The following is a 17112-nucleotide window of genomic DNA, read 5'->3' on the forward strand; positions in this document are numbered from 1 at the left end:
AAAATGAAGACGTCGGAATAGGCAACTTCTCCGGAGCTTTCTTTTTGACTCTGACGTGTTAATGTTTTTTTTCCTGACGTGGCAACACGTGTCTGCTATAATGGAGTGAGGCCCATTAGATTGAATAGTTGGCCCATTAGATTTTTTTTCAGTTTCGGTATTAAATGGGTTATTTAATTGTGACCGGGTTTGGCTCGGATCCGACCCGACACGGAGCTGAAAAAACACAAGCGAGAGAGAGAGGCGGCGCTAAACAGTGAGAGAGAAGGAAAGGGAGAAGAAGAAGAAGAGAGGAGGAGAGGAGAAAGATGAACAAGAAGGAGATATTCAAGCTAGCCAAGGGTTTCAGGGGAAGAGCGAAGAACTGCATAAGAATCGCGAGGGAGAGAGTGGAGAAAGCTCTTCAGTACTCTTACAGAGACAGACGCAACAAGAAACGTGAGATGAGAGGTCTCTGGATCGAGCGTATCAACGCTGGCTCCCGTCAGCACGGTGTACGTTCTTCTTTTGCATTCCCCCAAAATTCTGATTTGGTGTTTCGCCTGATTGCTTCCGTTGACTGCTAGATTCCTTTGGATTCTATTCTGATTAGTTTAGAAATGAGACTTTTGAAATCAAACTTATTTTAGGGTTTATAATCTTTAGTGTTTTGTTTTGTTTTTTTTTTTTGTAAAGTTGAATGTTTGATTACTGTCTTCGTCTACCTCCCAAGTTGTAGTTTGGTTTCTGAACAGAACTCTGTCTAGTTTGTTGATCCCTTTTTGCAGTGGTTCTCTGTGTTTGCAGCCGCGTAGTAGAAATACAACTTATTGTGTATAACTAGAAGCTCGATAGAACTTGGAGTAAGGGCATTTCAGATTGCTTGTTTTGCACTATCTTCGCTTGGGTTTTGATCTCTGAATCTAAATGGAGATTAAGGATGTGAATGTGTTAGGTAATGCTTAAAGAAGTGAATCATTTCGTACTTTTCTTGTCAATTGTTTCAAACGCACTGAAACCCTTGACTCCTAATACAAATTGAGCAACATATTCATCTAACTCGATTACCTTGTTTCAGCTTTGTCCTTAAATTTTCTCCCTTTTTGACTTCTTCTGTTTACTTCTAGTCTTGGTTTTATTCTTTAATGACTGTATATCTCTCTTTTGCATCTGTTTTAATATATGTGGATCAGTACCCTGTTTCTGGTGAAGAAATTTTTGGAATCTTAACGTGTAAAGCATGAAACAGGTGAATTACGGTAACTTTATCCACGGACTGATGAAGGAGAACATCCAGCTGAACCGTAAAGTCCTCTCTGAGTTATCTATGCATGAGCCTTACAGCTTCAAAGCACTCGTTGACGTCTCCCGCAACTCCTTCCCTGGAAACAAGAACGTTGTCCAAGCTCCTCGTAAACTAGACATTTCTTCTATTAATGCCTAGTTATGAATCCAAGTTAGTTTCATCTCTCCCTCTTTCAAATGGAACACATACCCATTTAGCTTTTTTGTCTGAATCACATGTACGCCGGTTTGGTGATAACTATTAAACTTTGGCAAATCTTGAGAGAATGCATTTCTGTCTTCTTGTTTATTAGTTTCAGAAATGAAACCTTAGTCACCTAAGTAGTTATAGACCTAACCCCTAGCAACACAACCATGTGCGCTTTCATCACATGAGTGCTCTTTGCGCAAGAAACAAGTACCGGAACCGTGAATCAAAAGGAACAACACCGCATTTGCTACCCCCCACCGTTGTCTCCGGTGAATACACTGCTCAACAAATGCGGGTTGGGGAGGAGGCAAGTGTCTTGAAATCCACAGAACAACCAACTTCCCCCTGGGGCTCACTCCCACAATCAACGTTCTTCTAAATGTCTCATTTGATATGGGCTAAGGAAAGAATTATAACAATGAAATTTTTTGTTCAAAAAAAAAAACAATGAATTTTTTTGATCTAAGTGGTCCGTTCAATTAAATATCTTTTAAAAAATTGTTAAAATAATTCAAGCAATTTATAATTAGCAAATAAATTCATACAAAGTTTTCTCAAAAATTTTGATTTGAATTTTTTTGCTTTTTATATCATTTTCTAATTATAAGAACTGTTTTCAGATACTTTATGTTTTTATGTTTATATTTCATTTATAAATACTGTTGATAATAAGAATTATATTGGAGATAATATATTTACTTATAGTACATTCTACACATAAAACTTGAAAAGAAAAAAACAATTAACTAATTATTTTTGGTGTAGTAGTAGACTTAAATGTTGCTTTCTAAAACGAAAAATTATCCATTATTTTTTCTTATAAATTTTACTTTATTGATGCATATTTTATTACTATTTATTTTTGTACCATTCATTTTACTCTTTAAAATGAGAGGTAAACAAAAGTATGTTTTTATATTTAGCTTTATAGTTTCCATACATTATAAAAATCAATACTATATAATTTCCTAAATAAACACTTCATATGTGTGGTTTGTTTTATAAACTCCGAAATTAGATATTTTATCCAATAACACAACCCTTAAATAAGAAACAACGAAAAATAGAATTCTTTCTCAACCCATTACATTAGCTAATTTTCATTATATTTTAATGTTAAAATTTATTCCAAAAATATCATTTACTAATGAAAAAGTAGAAAAAATTCTCCATTTGTGCGAGTTTTCTTTTTGTTCTTTTACGGAAAAGGGAAGGAGGAGGAAGAAAAATAATGTGGCTACCGAAAACAGATGCGACATGTAAAGGAACATTAAGTGGTTCAGTTGCTGTTGCAATAGACAAAGACAAAACTAGCCAAAATGCTATCAAATGGACAATGGAGAATCTTACTTCTCGGGGCCAAACTCTTGCTCTTATTCATGTCGCTCCCAAATCTCAATCTTCTTCAGGTTCATTAAGGAATGCTTTCAATCCTTCATTTTTTGCTCAATGATTCTTATGAGTGAATTTAGGGTTTTTTTTTTACTTGCAGACATTGAAGACGGAACAATGCATATGCAGCAAATGGATAAGCAAACGAAAGATCTCTTTGTATCTTTCCACTGTTATTGCAGCCGTAAAGAAGTAAATAATAATTGAAATCTAGAGCTTGTTAATTAAAATCGGTTTGATTCTTTGTTAAAAACTTAAAATTTATAAACTTTCTTTTAATATATATGTGCAGATACATTGTCTGGATGTTTTGCTTGAAGACGCTGACAAAGTCAAAGCGATTGTTGAATACGTTACAGTTTCTGCCATTGAGAATTTAGTACTTGGTGCTCCATCAAGGAGTAGCTTTATGAGGTAATAAAAAAAATTGATCATTAGGGTTTTGATTTATTGATTGCGTGCAGCAGAAGATTAACCAAAATTAGGTTTTGATACTCAAACAGAAGATTCAAAACGGATTTACCAACGAGTGTGTCAAAGGCAGCTCCAGATTTCTGCAATGTTTACGTCATTTCCAAAGGCAAAATATCTTCCTTACGAAGCTCCTCTCGTCCTGCTCCTTACAAATCAACAGTTCTCAGCGATTTTGAAAATCAGGAAACTGCTGCCTCTGAGAAAAAACACAAACCAGGTGGCTGTTTCAATCTTGAGGATAAATGTTTCTTGGTTTCTTGCACTTCAAGCAACTCAACACACGTTCTTTAACTCTGTCATCTTTCTTGTTTTCAACAGCTAACACAACCCCAATAACTAGGGCACGAAGATCAGTTGATTCAGATGGTCCAAGGTAATTATTACGTTACATTACTCATCGAGTGTGATTACTTTAAGAATATCCCAAACCTTGGTTTCAATTTTGTGCAGACCAGGGCTTGTGAAACTACCACAAGGACACATCAAAATGATAGGAGACTTCTCAGATTCAGAGTCCGAGTTCTCATTCATAAGTGCTTCACAACAAGGATCAGAAAACTCCTTTATCAGCTCGGGGACGCCGAGTAGTATAGATAGGTGTTCTTTTACCTACGACTTACCAGACTCAGCAAGAACCTCAAGAATGTCAACTAGCTCAGAGCAGAGCATTGGTTCACATAGATTAGGGATCAAGTTCACGGATCTAGGTTTTCTCAATAACTCTTCAACGGCTTCTGAAGAGAGTGGAACAACTTCTTGCTCTTACTCATCTCAGAGCTTGGATGATGTTGAAGCTCAAATGAGGAGACTGCGTTTAGAGCTAAAACAAACCATGGATATGTATAGCTCAGCTTGCAGAGAAGCTTTAACCGCAAGGCAAGAGGTATTTTATTATACACATTGTTCTAAAATCGATCTACACGACAACTCGGTTTTGTGCACATCAGTTTAGATTATTGTAAATCGATTTAAATAGATCTAAATTAATATAATATGTTAAATTAACTAATAATGTTAGTACTAGTTCACAAATTTTTCTAATTTCTTTTGTTTTATATATCTAATTTTGATTATTCATCAATATAATTTTATAACTAGATCCAAAAACTAAATTAGTTTCTATAAATATAAAAAATATATATAATACATTGATTATACATTACATTACTTCCTTATTGGTTTCTCAAGTGGTTGTTTCATCAAAAGCAAACTAAAATCTTCATTGTTTTAGGCGACAGAGCTGAAAAATCTGAGGTCAGAAGAGGGAAGAAGAATGGAAGAACTAAAGATGACAGAGGAGACCGCAATTTCAATGATGGAAAATGAGAAGGCAAAGGCCAAAACAGCCATGGAAGCTGCTGAAGCTGCAAACAGGCTTGCCGAAGCTGAGGCAAAGAGAAGACTAACCGCAGAGATGAAGGCACTGAAAGAAAGCGACTCTCCCACTCGGTATAGCATGGTTCGGTACAGGAAGTACACTGTTCATGAAATCGAAGAAGGAACTGGAAACTTCGCAGAATCTAGAAAAGTTGGAGAGGGAGGGTATGGTCCTGTGTTTAGAGGTCATCTTGATCACACAAGTGTTGCTGTTAAGGTCTTACGTCCTGATGCTGCTCAAGGAAGATCACAGTTTCAAAAAGAGGTAAGAACTGCAATCACAAAGAGGGTTTTTGTAGTATAAGGTTCGGTTCCTTTTAGTTTACTTGTGCCGCAAGAAATACTTGTCGATTGAGAAAGTTTGAAACTTCATGTGTGTTTACTTGTGTCACAAGAAAGTTTTGTTGAGTGAAGTATTAGGTTTTGTTAGCTTTAGTTTACTTGTATTACAAGAAAGTTTTGTGGAGTGAGGAAGTTTGAAACTTCATGTGTGTTTTGCCCCACAGGTTGAAGTACTAAGTTGCATAAGGCATCCAAACATGGTGCTTCTATTAGGAGCCTGTCCAGAATATGGCATTCTCGTCTACGAATACATGGCCAAAGGAAGCTTAGATGACCGTCTCTTCAGACGCGGAAACACGCCTCCGATCTCATGGCAACTGCGTTTCAGAATCGCTGCAGAGATAGCTACTGGCCTACTCTTCTTACACCAGACCAAACCAGAACCAATTGTCCACCGAGACTTGAAACCAGGAAACGTTCTCCTCGACCACAACTACGTCAGCAAGATCAGCGACGTAGGGCTAGCGAGACTCGTCCCGGCGGTAGCAGAGAACGTGACTCAGTACAGAGTCACATCAGCTGCAGGAACGTTCTGTTACATCGACCCTGAGTATCAACAAACAGGAATGTTGGGTGTGAAGTCTGATGTTTATTCGCTAGGGATCATGCTTTTGCAGCTTTTGACTGCGAAACAGCCAATGGGTTTGGCTTATTATGTGGAACAGGCCATTGAAGAAGGGAAGCTGAAAGATATGCTAGATCCTGCAGTACCAGATTGGCCGTTAGAGGAAGCTATGTCTCTTGCTAAGTTATCGTTACAATGTGCTGAGTTGAGAAGAAAAGATAGGCCTGATCTTGGTAAAGAAGTGATGCCTGAGCTTAATAGACTAAGAGAGTTAGGTGCAGAGAGTCTTGAGAGTGTGTTTTATGCTGGACATGGACCGTTTTCACATTCTAGCCAAGTCTCTTATACATCGGTAAGAAAATTGCTTTTAATTTTTTTTTTTAAATTCACCAGATTAGATGTTGGTATTTGAGATTTTTTTTGTGTGTGTGGGGGGGGGGGAATTGCAGGAAGGTAGGAGTGCTCCTTCTATATCGAATCCAGGATCTTATATATCAAACCCATAGTGTTGAGAACAGATGAGGAATCTGGTAAGGCATGGCACACTCTTGTTACATATCTGAACCTTGTTGAGATAAACACTCATGATTGAGATTTTGATTTACAGGAGAGATAAATGTCAGTATAAGAAAGCCAAGAGCAATGTATATATATATATTCACGATTAAAAAAAAACTGCTTCTTTGAGCTGTAGAAGAGAGGTGTTTGAGATTTAAAGCCAATATTATTTTTTTGTGTTTTGGATTAAGAAACAATATTTATATACAGGGAACATAATTTATTCAGAAGACGTAAATATTAGTTGCATCACTCATTCACTCACTGGAATAACATAAGCTAGCCAGCTACACTTTACCGTTCTGATGTTAAATCATTTCTTAAGAAACTTATTTCGTAATATTCGTGGGCCTGAGCCCAATAAAAGGTCCACGAAGAAAACATTACCCAAGGTTGAAATAGTTCCTCTATCATCGTCTTTTCATCTCCGTCTCCAACCTACGAGCTGTACATTGAGTTTCCCAGATAAGAGAATCAATTTCTAATTAGTTTCTCCAAAGAAGATGAAGCAACCCACGTTTCCCAGCGCGGCGGAGGAGGAAACCAAATCAGAGCAAAACCAGACCGGAGCAAAGCAGAAATCGAAGAAATTCCCAACTGCAACGGAGCTAATCTCACACTACCAGAAGGAAGGAGGGCTCGAAGCAGCCGAAGCCTCGGTTAAGGTAATCGAAGACCTGCAAAACGCGCTCGTGCGAGTCGCTTCGTCATCGAAGAACGCCTCCAGCAAGAGCAAGCTTCTAGCTGACGCGAGGAAAATCGACGCCATTAGTGGAAGGCTTGCCGTCGTGGACGCCAAGTTGGAGACGAAGCCTGGATACGTCGAGACTTTCGCGTTAGGGTTAGCTTCCGGTGCAGCACTTAACGGAATTAGCGCCGTTTGGCCTCACGTTACCAGAGGGATCAGTCAGGTTTGGTCCGCCGTTAAGAGTGGGACAGATCCGTCAGCTGCCTCTTAAACTGAATATTCTCTCCAGTGGTTCGGTTACTTGGTGTTGTATTAGCTAACTTCAGTTTTTTCACTGTTGGAACAAAACAAAATTAGTTTTTTTTTTTTTGTTATCGTCTATGTTTACTGTTGTTCCTGGTGGAAAATGCAAATAAGAAGAGTGAATTGAAAAGTTTCAGCAATCAGACATAGGAGCTCTTGAATCTAAAACATTATTCGAGGCAAATCTTACCTTTTGATCGCATTAGGCGGTCTTGTGTGAATGTTTGAAGCTGAACTTGGGGACAATGGTCGCTTTAGAGGTATGGGCTTGTGTGAGGGAATCAGAGACGAAATTAGAATGTCAGCAACACACGCTGGTGTTTCCGCCAGGATATCATATCTTCAACACCTCCTTGGTTACAAGAAGCATTGCCTTTGTTTATTTGTTGATCTCTCTCTCTCTCTGTTAAGTTTCACCTGTGGATTTTGCCCTCAAGTTTTGTTTGATGAAGCCTACTTAGATTTCTTTCCACGCATTTGGATCTTCCTTCTTCTTCAAACTAATTACATACTTTCATTTTTATTTTCTTGGTTCCGCCTAGGATGTCACTTTTTCACTGCTTGGCACTCTGATCTTTTTTAATAAGAGAGGCACACCATCTCCATCAGCTTTCCTCATTTTTTCTATCAGACCATGTCTCTCCTCTCTTCGTTGAGGCGCAAATGCTGCTATTGCCCAGACTAAAGAATTTTGTGTTGTTTGGAAGATTTCTCAAACTGTTTCTGTTCTGTCTTTTTCTTGCCAAACATGTTGTATAGTGTCTCTTAACTGGTATGATGACCACCTTACTTTCTTATTTGCATCTTTCACAAGATTAATCCTCCGCCTTGGTCACAAGATGGTGCTGACAGCATTGGGCACAAAATCAACTATTATCATCTTTGAAGAAACTGTAGAGACCATTACATCGCCATAACCACACCAAAAATTGAGTACAGTTAGGCAATGATATCAACAAAGTGAAAGCATCTGTAACCTGAAGAAGAAGAAGATGGATGGAGGAAATATCAACTTGAAGTAGAAAACCCAAAAGGTGAAATTGGATTACACTCAGTTTAAGAAGGATTACTATCAGAGCAAGTAGGCATGGGCATTCGGGGTCCCAATCGGGTTTCGGTTTTATCCATTCGGGTTTTAGTTTTTCGGGTTTATCAAAATCAGCTCCATTCGGGTTATATAAAAGTTCGGTTCGGGACCGGTTCGGGTTCTATCGGGTTCGGGTCGGGGTTAGTAAATCTCCAAATAATCGGTATAACCCATTGAACTTTCGGGTTCGGATCCCAATCGGTTCTTCGGTTTTAAAATACATGATTTGTACCTATTTTGTAACTAAAACATAAATGAAATCGGTTTTTCGGATTTAAAATACATGATTTGTACATATTTTAATAGCCAAAATATAAGTAAAATCGATTCAAAAATAAATAAAAACATCAAACGTGATCATTCACAATCAAGCGAAAGATAAACATAGTTAGTGATAGAAAGAAAACCAGATAAATGAAATAATAAAACAAAAACTAAGTTCTCATGAAATGAAATGAGAAACATTATTCAATGAAAACAAAACCAAAATCTAAAAACTTCAGGCTTCAACCGCCACATTCCACCATCAACCTTCGTGTAATAGATAATTATTTTAGAAATTCAATAATATTTTAAAGTATTTTGGATACATATTAAGAATTAAGATCATATTTGGTAGAAGTTCTTTTTTGTGATTTTAAATGTTTCGGATTCTATCGGATATCCATTTAGGTCCGGGTTCGGTTCGGATAATACCCAGAACCCAAAATACCGAAAAACAAGATCCATTCGGTATTTATGTCGGATTCGGATCGGTTCGGATTCATTTTTATCGGATCGGGTTCGGTTCGGATTTTCGGGTTCGGTTTATTTGCCCAGCCCTAAGAGCAAGTGAGTGAGATGTAAAAGTAGCCATTGCTCATTGCTGCTGGTTAAGACGCCGTAGTGTAGACTGTAGAGGGATCAGAATCGTCATTCTCCTCCGCTGGCTCGAGAGCGCTCCCCTTGAGGAGACTTTACTCGAGACTTTTCTCCTCTCAGTTTAAACAATCGGACTGCAAAGTCAAAATTCCCGGCGACGGGGATTAAAGTTGCCCATGTAAGAGCATGATTATCCGGGATACTTAGTGGGTTTCTTAGTGCGTGGGTCCCCACAAAACCTTTAAGTATCGGTTACAAAAACTACTAATTAAGAACCGATTTTAGTGAGTTTCTTACACTGTTCGCGGACCCCACTGACTCGTGGCGGCCCGCGATTGGTTTGTTTTTAATTTTTTTTTTTTTTTTTTTTTTAAAAAACTAAGGGATAATCATGGTCTAAGAGAGAGAATGAGAACCAATTTGAAATCCTTAATTTTGTTACCCTTATTCCTAGAGGGAAACAAAAAACTCTTTAAATGGGCTTATATTCATCTATTAGGCCGTCCATAAATGGGCTTCTTTAGCGGGAAACCCACCGACCTTATTTTTTACCCCCAAAAAAATACAAATAATTTCTTTTAAATAAAATAGACATTTTTTTATAAAATCTCCTCTTTCTGGTTCGGTTCTCGCGTTCTGCAAACTCCTCCGTCGATTTCAGGTGCGTGATTTGAGTTCTAACTCATGCTTCTGCTTCGAATTTTTTTGTGATTCTGGGTTTCTGTTGTGTCTCTCTGTACGGTTAATTACGTAGAGTACTCTTCGAAGCTAATTATTAGGGTATACACTATAGATCTACTATGGCTCCTTCTCGAAAAACATCTAGGTTATGTAATTACTCTTATTGTTTGATTGATTTTGTTCGATTCCTGTGTCTGTGATATCTGATTGATTCATAGGGAAAGAATTAAAGGTTAGCCGATTGATCTTTTGATGTTTATCGATCTGAGCATGTTGAAGTAGATATTTTGGAACCTCTTTATTGATTTTGATTATGTTTACTAATTATTTGTACCATTATATCTCTCCATTTGCTAACTGGCTAGCTTTTACTTATCATCGTGTATTAACAAGTCACTGACTTTTCCAAGTTTCAGACATTCTGTGCCGTTAAATCTTTTGTCTAATTCGGATTATTTATAGTTGGCAGTTTCATTTCTAATATATGTTGTGTGGTAATGTGTTCTTACTAGCAGCTGAGAGATGTCGGCATATGACAATGTTATTGGTGGGAAGTTAAAGCTAAAAGGGAAGGCTTTGGATGTGAAAGCAGGTGGAGTCAAGAAGAAGAAGAAACAAAAGAAACAAGAAGAACAAGCTCTTAAAATTACTGATCATCATGAACTCATAGAAGGTACACATGACCCGCTTCATTCCCCAAGTTTTGTATAAGCATTTGACTTGAGCTGTTTTTTTTTAACATTCAATCGATATGTTGTGTATTGGCGTTTTGGTTATAGGAGAAAATACTGAAGCTTTGGGTAAATTGATTGAAGAAGAAGGAGAAGAAGATGAAGCGGGTATGAGTGAATTGGCGAAATACGACGATGATCAGTTAACGCCTGCAGAGAGAAGGTACATAGAGCAGAAGCAGAGACTGGATGTGCAGAAACTGGCTAAGGAAGCGAACAAGTCTCACCGTAACAGGATTGAGGATTTCAATCAGTACCTGGCTAACATGAGCGAGCACTATGATATCCCTAAAGTCGGACCTGGTTAATCTTATTCTTCACTGGCTTTCTTCAACTCTGCTTATCGATTTGTCATTGTTAAATAACTTATGTTGGATCTTTATTGCGTTTTCCTTTAACATTTCAATTGTGTGATCTCCACTCTCTTAATGAAAAAGAAAACACACCTTGGAATCTTTTATCAGCTGCTTTGAACCATTAGAGGCCTGCCAATAACTTTATGGAGTTTTGAGTACACAGGTCTATATTATTTTTGTCTATACCAACAAAGAATTGGAACGAGGCAATATAACAACAACACTGTTTTTCTTTGTCACAAAAACTAGATTCGTGGTATCATCGTCTTACCCAGTTACGTCCTCCAAGGCTTGGATTCCATAAGCCAGTTATACAACAACTTCAATTTGGCAACAAGCGGATCTTCACCCTCAGCTGGATCTTCAAGCTTCTGAAACTTCAGTGCGTTCTCAAAGACTGTCTGCATTTCATATATTACCGTGACTGTCAGAAAAGCTGTTCCCAATTTAAGGAGCAGAATGTGGAAGCATCCAGCTAACTTACAGCATGCAAGTCACCACCAGTCATAGAACAATTCGAATTCAGTTTATCATCAAGAATTTAGAATTCAACAAAACAACATGCGCAGTAAACACAAATACCTAATAATCTAATATATTGGGGCAGGAACTCCCAAGGACAATCTTGGTCAAGAGCTGGAATAGACACCCCACGAAGCATGTATACATGAAACATCACCACTCACCAGATTGCTTTGTAATAGTCTTTAGAATCCTCTCTGATATTAATTAACAAAAAGATATCAATAATAGTGCGAAGCTAGAGCTTGAATGAAGAATAGAACCCGTCGAACAATGTAACTCTCGTTCAAACAGAGAAAGAGAGATCGTGACCAGTGAACAAAGAAGAGTGGCCACGTCGGAATGACAAGAGTTAAAAAGAAGTAAGAGATCCTGTACTCCGAATCACATCCTACACCAGCCACGTGCAACACGTGACAATTAATTAACAGTTGGGAAGAAAATAACAAGCTTCTTTGAGTTTTCTTCGTCCCACATCGGTTACTGAAGATACGTTCGCTTTAACTCGATGTGTATATAAAGCACGTCGTATTCACCGTTCAACTCATACCTTTCTCGGCCTTTTGGCTAAGATCAAGTGTAGTATCTGTTCTTATCAGTTTAATATCTGATATGTGGTCCATCGGATCACACGATATTAACTTTATTTTTTACGGAAGAAGATCCATTAAGATAGCTTGCTATTTGGGTTTTCGCGAGTCGTCCATGCGTTGCACTATAGCATGGATCTGGCTCATTCCGCCAATAAAAATCCAATAAATTTTTTAAATTATCTGTTGTGGGCTCAGCTCACGATTCGAAATTAGTTGTGGTTTCTTTACTCATTAACCAAATAGACATTGGATTGAATCAAACATCTTATTAGAACTGAAGTCTAACCGGCAAATCAAACTGAACCATTTCTATTTCATTGTTTTGTATGAAATAAAATGTGGGAAGAAAAAGATTTCGGAAAAAGTGAGAGAGATGGGAAAGGCGATAGGATTGCTGATAAGCGGGACGCTTGTGTATCACCATTGTGCCAATTGAAACGTGACTCTTCTTTGTCTCTTCTCTGGTGTCCTTATCGTTCTTTTATCTTCCCTCACCGTTCTTGGTCTTCTTTTTCGCAAGTCAATGTCTCGTATGATTCTCAGATTTTTCGTTTTGAATTTTTTTATGATGATTCGAGTACGAGAATATGTTTGTATTTGGTCTCTGGTTTGCTGATCGATGGCTGCTTGATATGTTCAAATAGAATGTGCTTTTGCGGTCTTTAGTTTTACATAATCGAGTGTATGTTCAAGTTTCTTTAGTGTTGCAATGCCTACTTCTTCGTCTACACCCTACGAGAAGGACTCTCTTTTTAATTGATTTGAGTGTGGTTTCATCATTACATATTAGGATACGAAGCTCAAGCTTTTGTTTCTGTGAAACTATCCGCGTTTGATATCCAGAAACTACACAAGTTTTTGGTTGTGTATCACTGTGTCATCCTCATAACTCTATTATTCTCGTACCTCTTCTGCGATCAATGCATAAGCCCAAAGTGTTGTTGATATGATGATCACTTTGCATTGTTTGGAAGATACTTGCAGTCACATGATCTACAAAGTAAAAACTTTTTTTAAGTGGTGGGTACCTGTGGATCCATTGGAGTGGCAATATCACAGGTTACAGCATGTAACATCATTGCACGCTTAGCTAATACTGTCGGAGCAGCTGAGTCCGTTTTGTGAGTTGCAGCTACGGGCCATGACAAGAGTCATTTGCTAAGGCAAGTTTCATCTATCCTAATCCAGTCTCTAACAGAGATAGTTCTCTTAGACACTTGTGTTTATCCGAGTGCCTGCATGGCAAAAGTATAAAACTAAAATATTTACTTATGTTTAAGACCATTAACTAACATTCTGCAAAATTCTGAACATTGTGTGTAATTACAGCCACAACTCATATTTATTACTGGGCCAACTCGACATTAGTAAAAAAGATGGTTTCACCTCTTTGTTAGGAACTCAAACATTGTAAATAGTTTCTCCCAGGGTATATTGAACCCAAATGGTGGTTGTTACAGCCAGACCCGGCTTAGCAATATTTAATGCCTAAAGCAAAAGAAAATTGGCGCCCACATATTCCCTGTGTTGAGCTTCGAACCCGACACTTTTGACCCATTGCACAACGAAAGATCCAATGAACTACGTGAAGATTTTGGAAATTTGATGGCCTTAAAAATTTACTAAATTATGGCGTCTAAAGCACTTGCTTCAAGTGCTTTAGATCAGGGTCGACACTTGTTATAGCTGCAACCCATTTACCACTAAACCAACTCAACGTTTGATATCATTGTTATTTTTTTTATTACTTTTGTCTGAAACATGACTATGTTTGTTCCGTCTCTATATGCTCTATCAGAATTCTCAGTCTACAGGAAACTCTATACCGAAAACGATCAAACCGAGAGATTTTGGAACGAGAAGCACTTTCAAAGTTCTGAAATCTGAGTCACAAATCACAATTTGTCTAAAATTGTTTTTTTTTTTTTTTTTTTTTTTTTTTTTTTTTATCTTTCCAACGTTCCCCTTCATATAGCTTTTGATAGTTGCATTAATATAGTTTCTAATTCTAGTTGTAGACATAGTTTTGGTAAAAATAGTTTTTGGTAATACAATGTTTTATTTCAGTTATCGTAATAAAATAGCTAAATCTTAGATTATGGTCTTTCTAATGTTTGATATAGATAACACCATTCCTACTGTTGCTTTAATTATCTATCTGTTCTTTCAAGCTCTTATACCCCTTTTGGTGGCAGAGCCGCGCGGAGAGTTTTTGTCGCCCTAAGCATAATAAAAAAATTTGCAAAAATATTAGATATTTTACTATAAATAAACTTTTACAGAAATTAATTTATAAATAAATTGTTTGTTGACATAATAGTAAACTGTTCATAGGAATACAACAAAAATATAAAATTTTATAGAATTATGATCCACAATGCAGTAATAATTTATATAAAGGTACGTAGTATAACTTTGTTAAGTAAGTAAAAATATAACAAAAGTTAACTGCCAATACCATATAAGAAGTTAATCAAAATATAATTCATTTTCGTGAAGTTAAATATAAACAAGTGATGTATTATAAATAAATATTAATTTTGTAAGAAGAAACAAAGATTTAAACCATATGAAAAAAAGTATTTGTAGATATGCCTTTAAAATTTATCTGAAATCAAATTGATGTCCTAAATCATTGTTTTTTTCATCCATATAGGCACGGCTCTGTTTGGTGGGTTTATTTTTTTTCTGCTCTTTATTTTTTGATAACAATGCTTTTGCATTGAACCGGAACAATTGAAATTTCAGTGTTAAAAAAAAAAAATAACAAAATTCATGTTGGTGTTGCTGTAGATAATGCTCGTAAGTTGTACAGAAATAATTATGGTTAACTAATTACGAGGCAAGTTAAAAAAAATTCAAAATCTTACAGTTAATCAGCAAAACCGGGGTGTATCGGTTTACGAAAGTACCAAACCGAATCCGGTCAATCCCCTTAACCCTTCGCTGCCTCCGCCACAAGCAAGCAGGGTTTAATTCGTACCAATCAAAAACCCTCCGCCGTTTCCTTGTCCTCTCTCTCTCACTTTCCCGGCGGTTTTCGCTTTCAAAGTCGCAACCTTTCTCAAGGATCTAAAGTCGGCTTTCCCGGAAACCTCTCCAGCTCTCAAGGAACTTCCTTTCATGGTTAAGATCTTGGCGTTGAAGGTAAGATGCTATGGAGATGCAACTGGGTAAAGCAGAGGAGGAAACTCATTAACACGCTCAGCTTCTCCTCGCTTCACACTCACTCCTCACCGAACCCAAACCAAATCAGCGACCTTTCTCGACACCGAGCTGCTTCTCCGAAACCACCGCTCACACACGACGACGTCTACTCTCGCTTAAGAGAATCCTCTCCCGATCTAAAAACCTTAACTTTCTTCTTCTCCTGCGCGAAGCAGAGCAACTACTTCCACGATGACCGAGCCTTTGATCACATGGTTAGTGTTGTCGAGAGACTAACTCATCAATTCAAAAGCATCGATCGAATCGTAGAGGCGTTGATACTATCAGGATGCGCAATAAAGCCTCGAGTTTTATTGCTGCTGCTCGAAATCTTCTGGCGCGGGCATGTGTATGATAAGGCTATAGAGGTTTATAAAGGCATGAGCACCTTTGGTTATGTGCCTAACACACGTGCCATGAATATGATGATGGATGTTCTTTTCAAATACAATCTCGTCGATCGAGCTTTGGAGGTTTTCGAAGGGATCCGTGTTAGGAACTTCTTTAGTTTCGACATTGCGTTGAGCCACTTGTGTAGTAGAAAGGATTTGGATCTGGTTAGGGTTAAGATGGTTTTGAAGATGATGATTAGAGAAGGGTTTTATCCTAACGGAGAGAGGTTTGGGCAGGTTCTTGGTGTGTTTTGTAGAAGTGGATGCGTTGCTGAAGGTTATCAAGTGGTTGGGTTGATGATTTGTTGTGGAGTCTCTGCGTCTGTTAATGTATGGAGCATGTTGGTTAATGGGTTTTTCCGTTCGGGAGAGCCGCGGAAGGCGGTTGATCTGTTTAACAAGATGGGTTGTTCGCCGAATCTAGTTACGTATACTAGTTTGATCAAAGGGTTTATGGATTATGGAATGGTTGAAGAAGCGTTTAGTGTGGTGAGTATAATGCAGTCTAAAGGGTTGGCTCCGGATCTTGTTTTTGTGAATGTGATGATACATACGTTCACAAGACTCGGGAGATTCGAAGAAGCTCGTAACGTTTTTCTTCATAGTTTGAAAAATGGGAACCTTGTGGCGGATCGGTATACTTTTGCGACGATGCTCTCTAGTCTATGTGTGTCTAGAGACTTTGATCTGCGTATCACCATTGGTACTGAAACAGAGCTGGATCTTGTGATGGGAAACTCGCTCATGAACTATCTCTGCAAGGTAGGTAACACTTTGGCGGCGTTGAAAGTGTTCCGCAACATGTCTAACAGAGACTTAGCTTTGGATTGTTATACGTACACCGGCTTTCTCACTGCGCTTTGTCAAGGAGAAGCATATGGACATGCCCTGAACATGTACGACGAGATCATAAAGAGGAAGAGGATCCGTCTCGATGCTCATTTTCATACTGTGATGATCGACAGTCTTGTGGAGCTTGGTGAATACAGTAGCGCGATGCGTTTGTTTAACCGTTGTGTCTTGGAGAAGCGTGGGTTGGATGTTGTGTCGTATACGGTAGCGATTAAGGGACTTGTGCGTGGGAGGAGGATGGAGGAAGCTTGTTCTCTCTTGGAGAAAATGAAAGAAGATGGAGTTATGCCGAATCGGCGGACTTATAGGACTGTTATCTCTGGTTTGTGCGGGGAGAAGGACAAGGATAGATTGAGAAAAGTTTTAAGGGAGTGCATTGAGGAAGGAGTGGAGTTGGATCCTAATACTAAGTTTAAAGTGGTGTGTTTCTTATCTCGATATCCAAGAGATTGTTCCGAGTTTAGATCAGTTTTCGAAAAATGGAGGGAGAACGTTGATGTTTCTGATTCATGCGATGAGTTATCTGTTTCTGCTGGGTGAGTTGTATAATGTATATTCAATCAGCGCTGTAATTGTTTTGTTTATTAGTATTATTATAGAATGAAAATCTAATTTCAAATCATGTTTTATTACAAGATCTTACTAGATATTTTCATA

At 37.9% G+C, this 17112-nt stretch overlaps 5 protein-coding genes across 6 annotated transcripts; all 5 read left to right on the forward strand.

Annotated features, from left to right (window-relative positions):
- The first annotated feature begins 193 nt into the window (after nt 1-193).
- On the forward strand, nt 194-1573 carry LOC106292698 (50S ribosomal protein L20-like). The gene is made up of 2 exons (XM_013728339.1): nt 194-494; nt 1229-1573. The coding sequence occupies exons 1-2, from the start codon at nt 309-311 to the stop codon at nt 1421-1423; spliced, it is 381 nt and encodes a 126-aa protein (XP_013583793.1). The 5' UTR covers nt 194-308; the 3' UTR covers nt 1424-1573.
- Nucleotides 1574-2305: 732 nt separating this feature from the next.
- On the forward strand, nt 2306-6402 carry LOC106295777 (U-box domain-containing protein 35-like). 2 transcript variants are annotated; one of them, XM_013731756.1, is made up of 10 exons: nt 2306-2883; nt 2967-3058; nt 3159-3280; nt 3370-3557; nt 3659-3713; nt 3791-4223; nt 4572-4982; nt 5224-5976; nt 6074-6154; nt 6232-6402. In XM_013731756.1, exons 1-9 carry the CDS (start codon nt 2706-2708, stop codon nt 6128-6130), a joined length of 2289 nt encoding a protein of 762 aa, XP_013587210.1. In that variant the 5' UTR covers nt 2306-2705; the 3' UTR covers nt 6131-6154; nt 6232-6402. The 2 variants fall into 2 exon arrangements, with proteins under 2 accessions (XP_013587210.1, XP_013587209.1); XM_013731755.1 differs by having other exon boundaries at nt 6074-6317.
- Nucleotides 6403-6598: 196 nt separating this feature from the next.
- Nucleotides 6599-7320, forward strand: LOC106295778. Its single transcript, XM_013731757.1, has one exon. It carries the CDS (start codon nt 6686-6688, stop codon nt 7139-7141), a length of 456 nt encoding a protein of 151 aa, XP_013587211.1. The 5' UTR covers nt 6599-6685; the 3' UTR covers nt 7142-7320.
- A 2389-nt stretch (nt 7321-9709) lies between these two features.
- On the forward strand, nt 9710-10991 carry LOC106292820 (protein FAM32A). Its single transcript, XM_013728479.1, has 3 exons — nt 9710-9782; nt 10318-10475; nt 10582-10991. The coding sequence occupies exons 2-3, from the start codon at nt 10325-10327 to the stop codon at nt 10839-10841; spliced, it is 411 nt and encodes a 136-aa protein (XP_013583933.1). The 5' UTR covers nt 9710-9782; nt 10318-10324; the 3' UTR covers nt 10842-10991.
- Nucleotides 10992-14997: 4006 nt separating this feature from the next.
- On the forward strand, nt 14998-17074 carry LOC106295494 (putative pentatricopeptide repeat-containing protein At1g16830). Its single transcript, XM_013731411.1, has one exon. The coding sequence runs from the start codon at nt 15157-15159 to the stop codon at nt 16993-16995; it is 1839 nt and encodes a 612-aa protein (XP_013586865.1). The 5' UTR covers nt 14998-15156; the 3' UTR covers nt 16996-17074.
- The last annotated feature ends 38 nt before the right edge of the window (nt 17075-17112 follow it).

The sequence above is a fragment of the Brassica oleracea genome, chromosome C5, assembly GCF_000695525.1.
Source record: "Brassica oleracea var. oleracea cultivar TO1000 chromosome C5, BOL, whole genome shotgun sequence".
Classification (NCBI taxonomy): Eukaryota; Viridiplantae; Streptophyta; class Magnoliopsida; order Brassicales; family Brassicaceae; genus Brassica; species Brassica oleracea.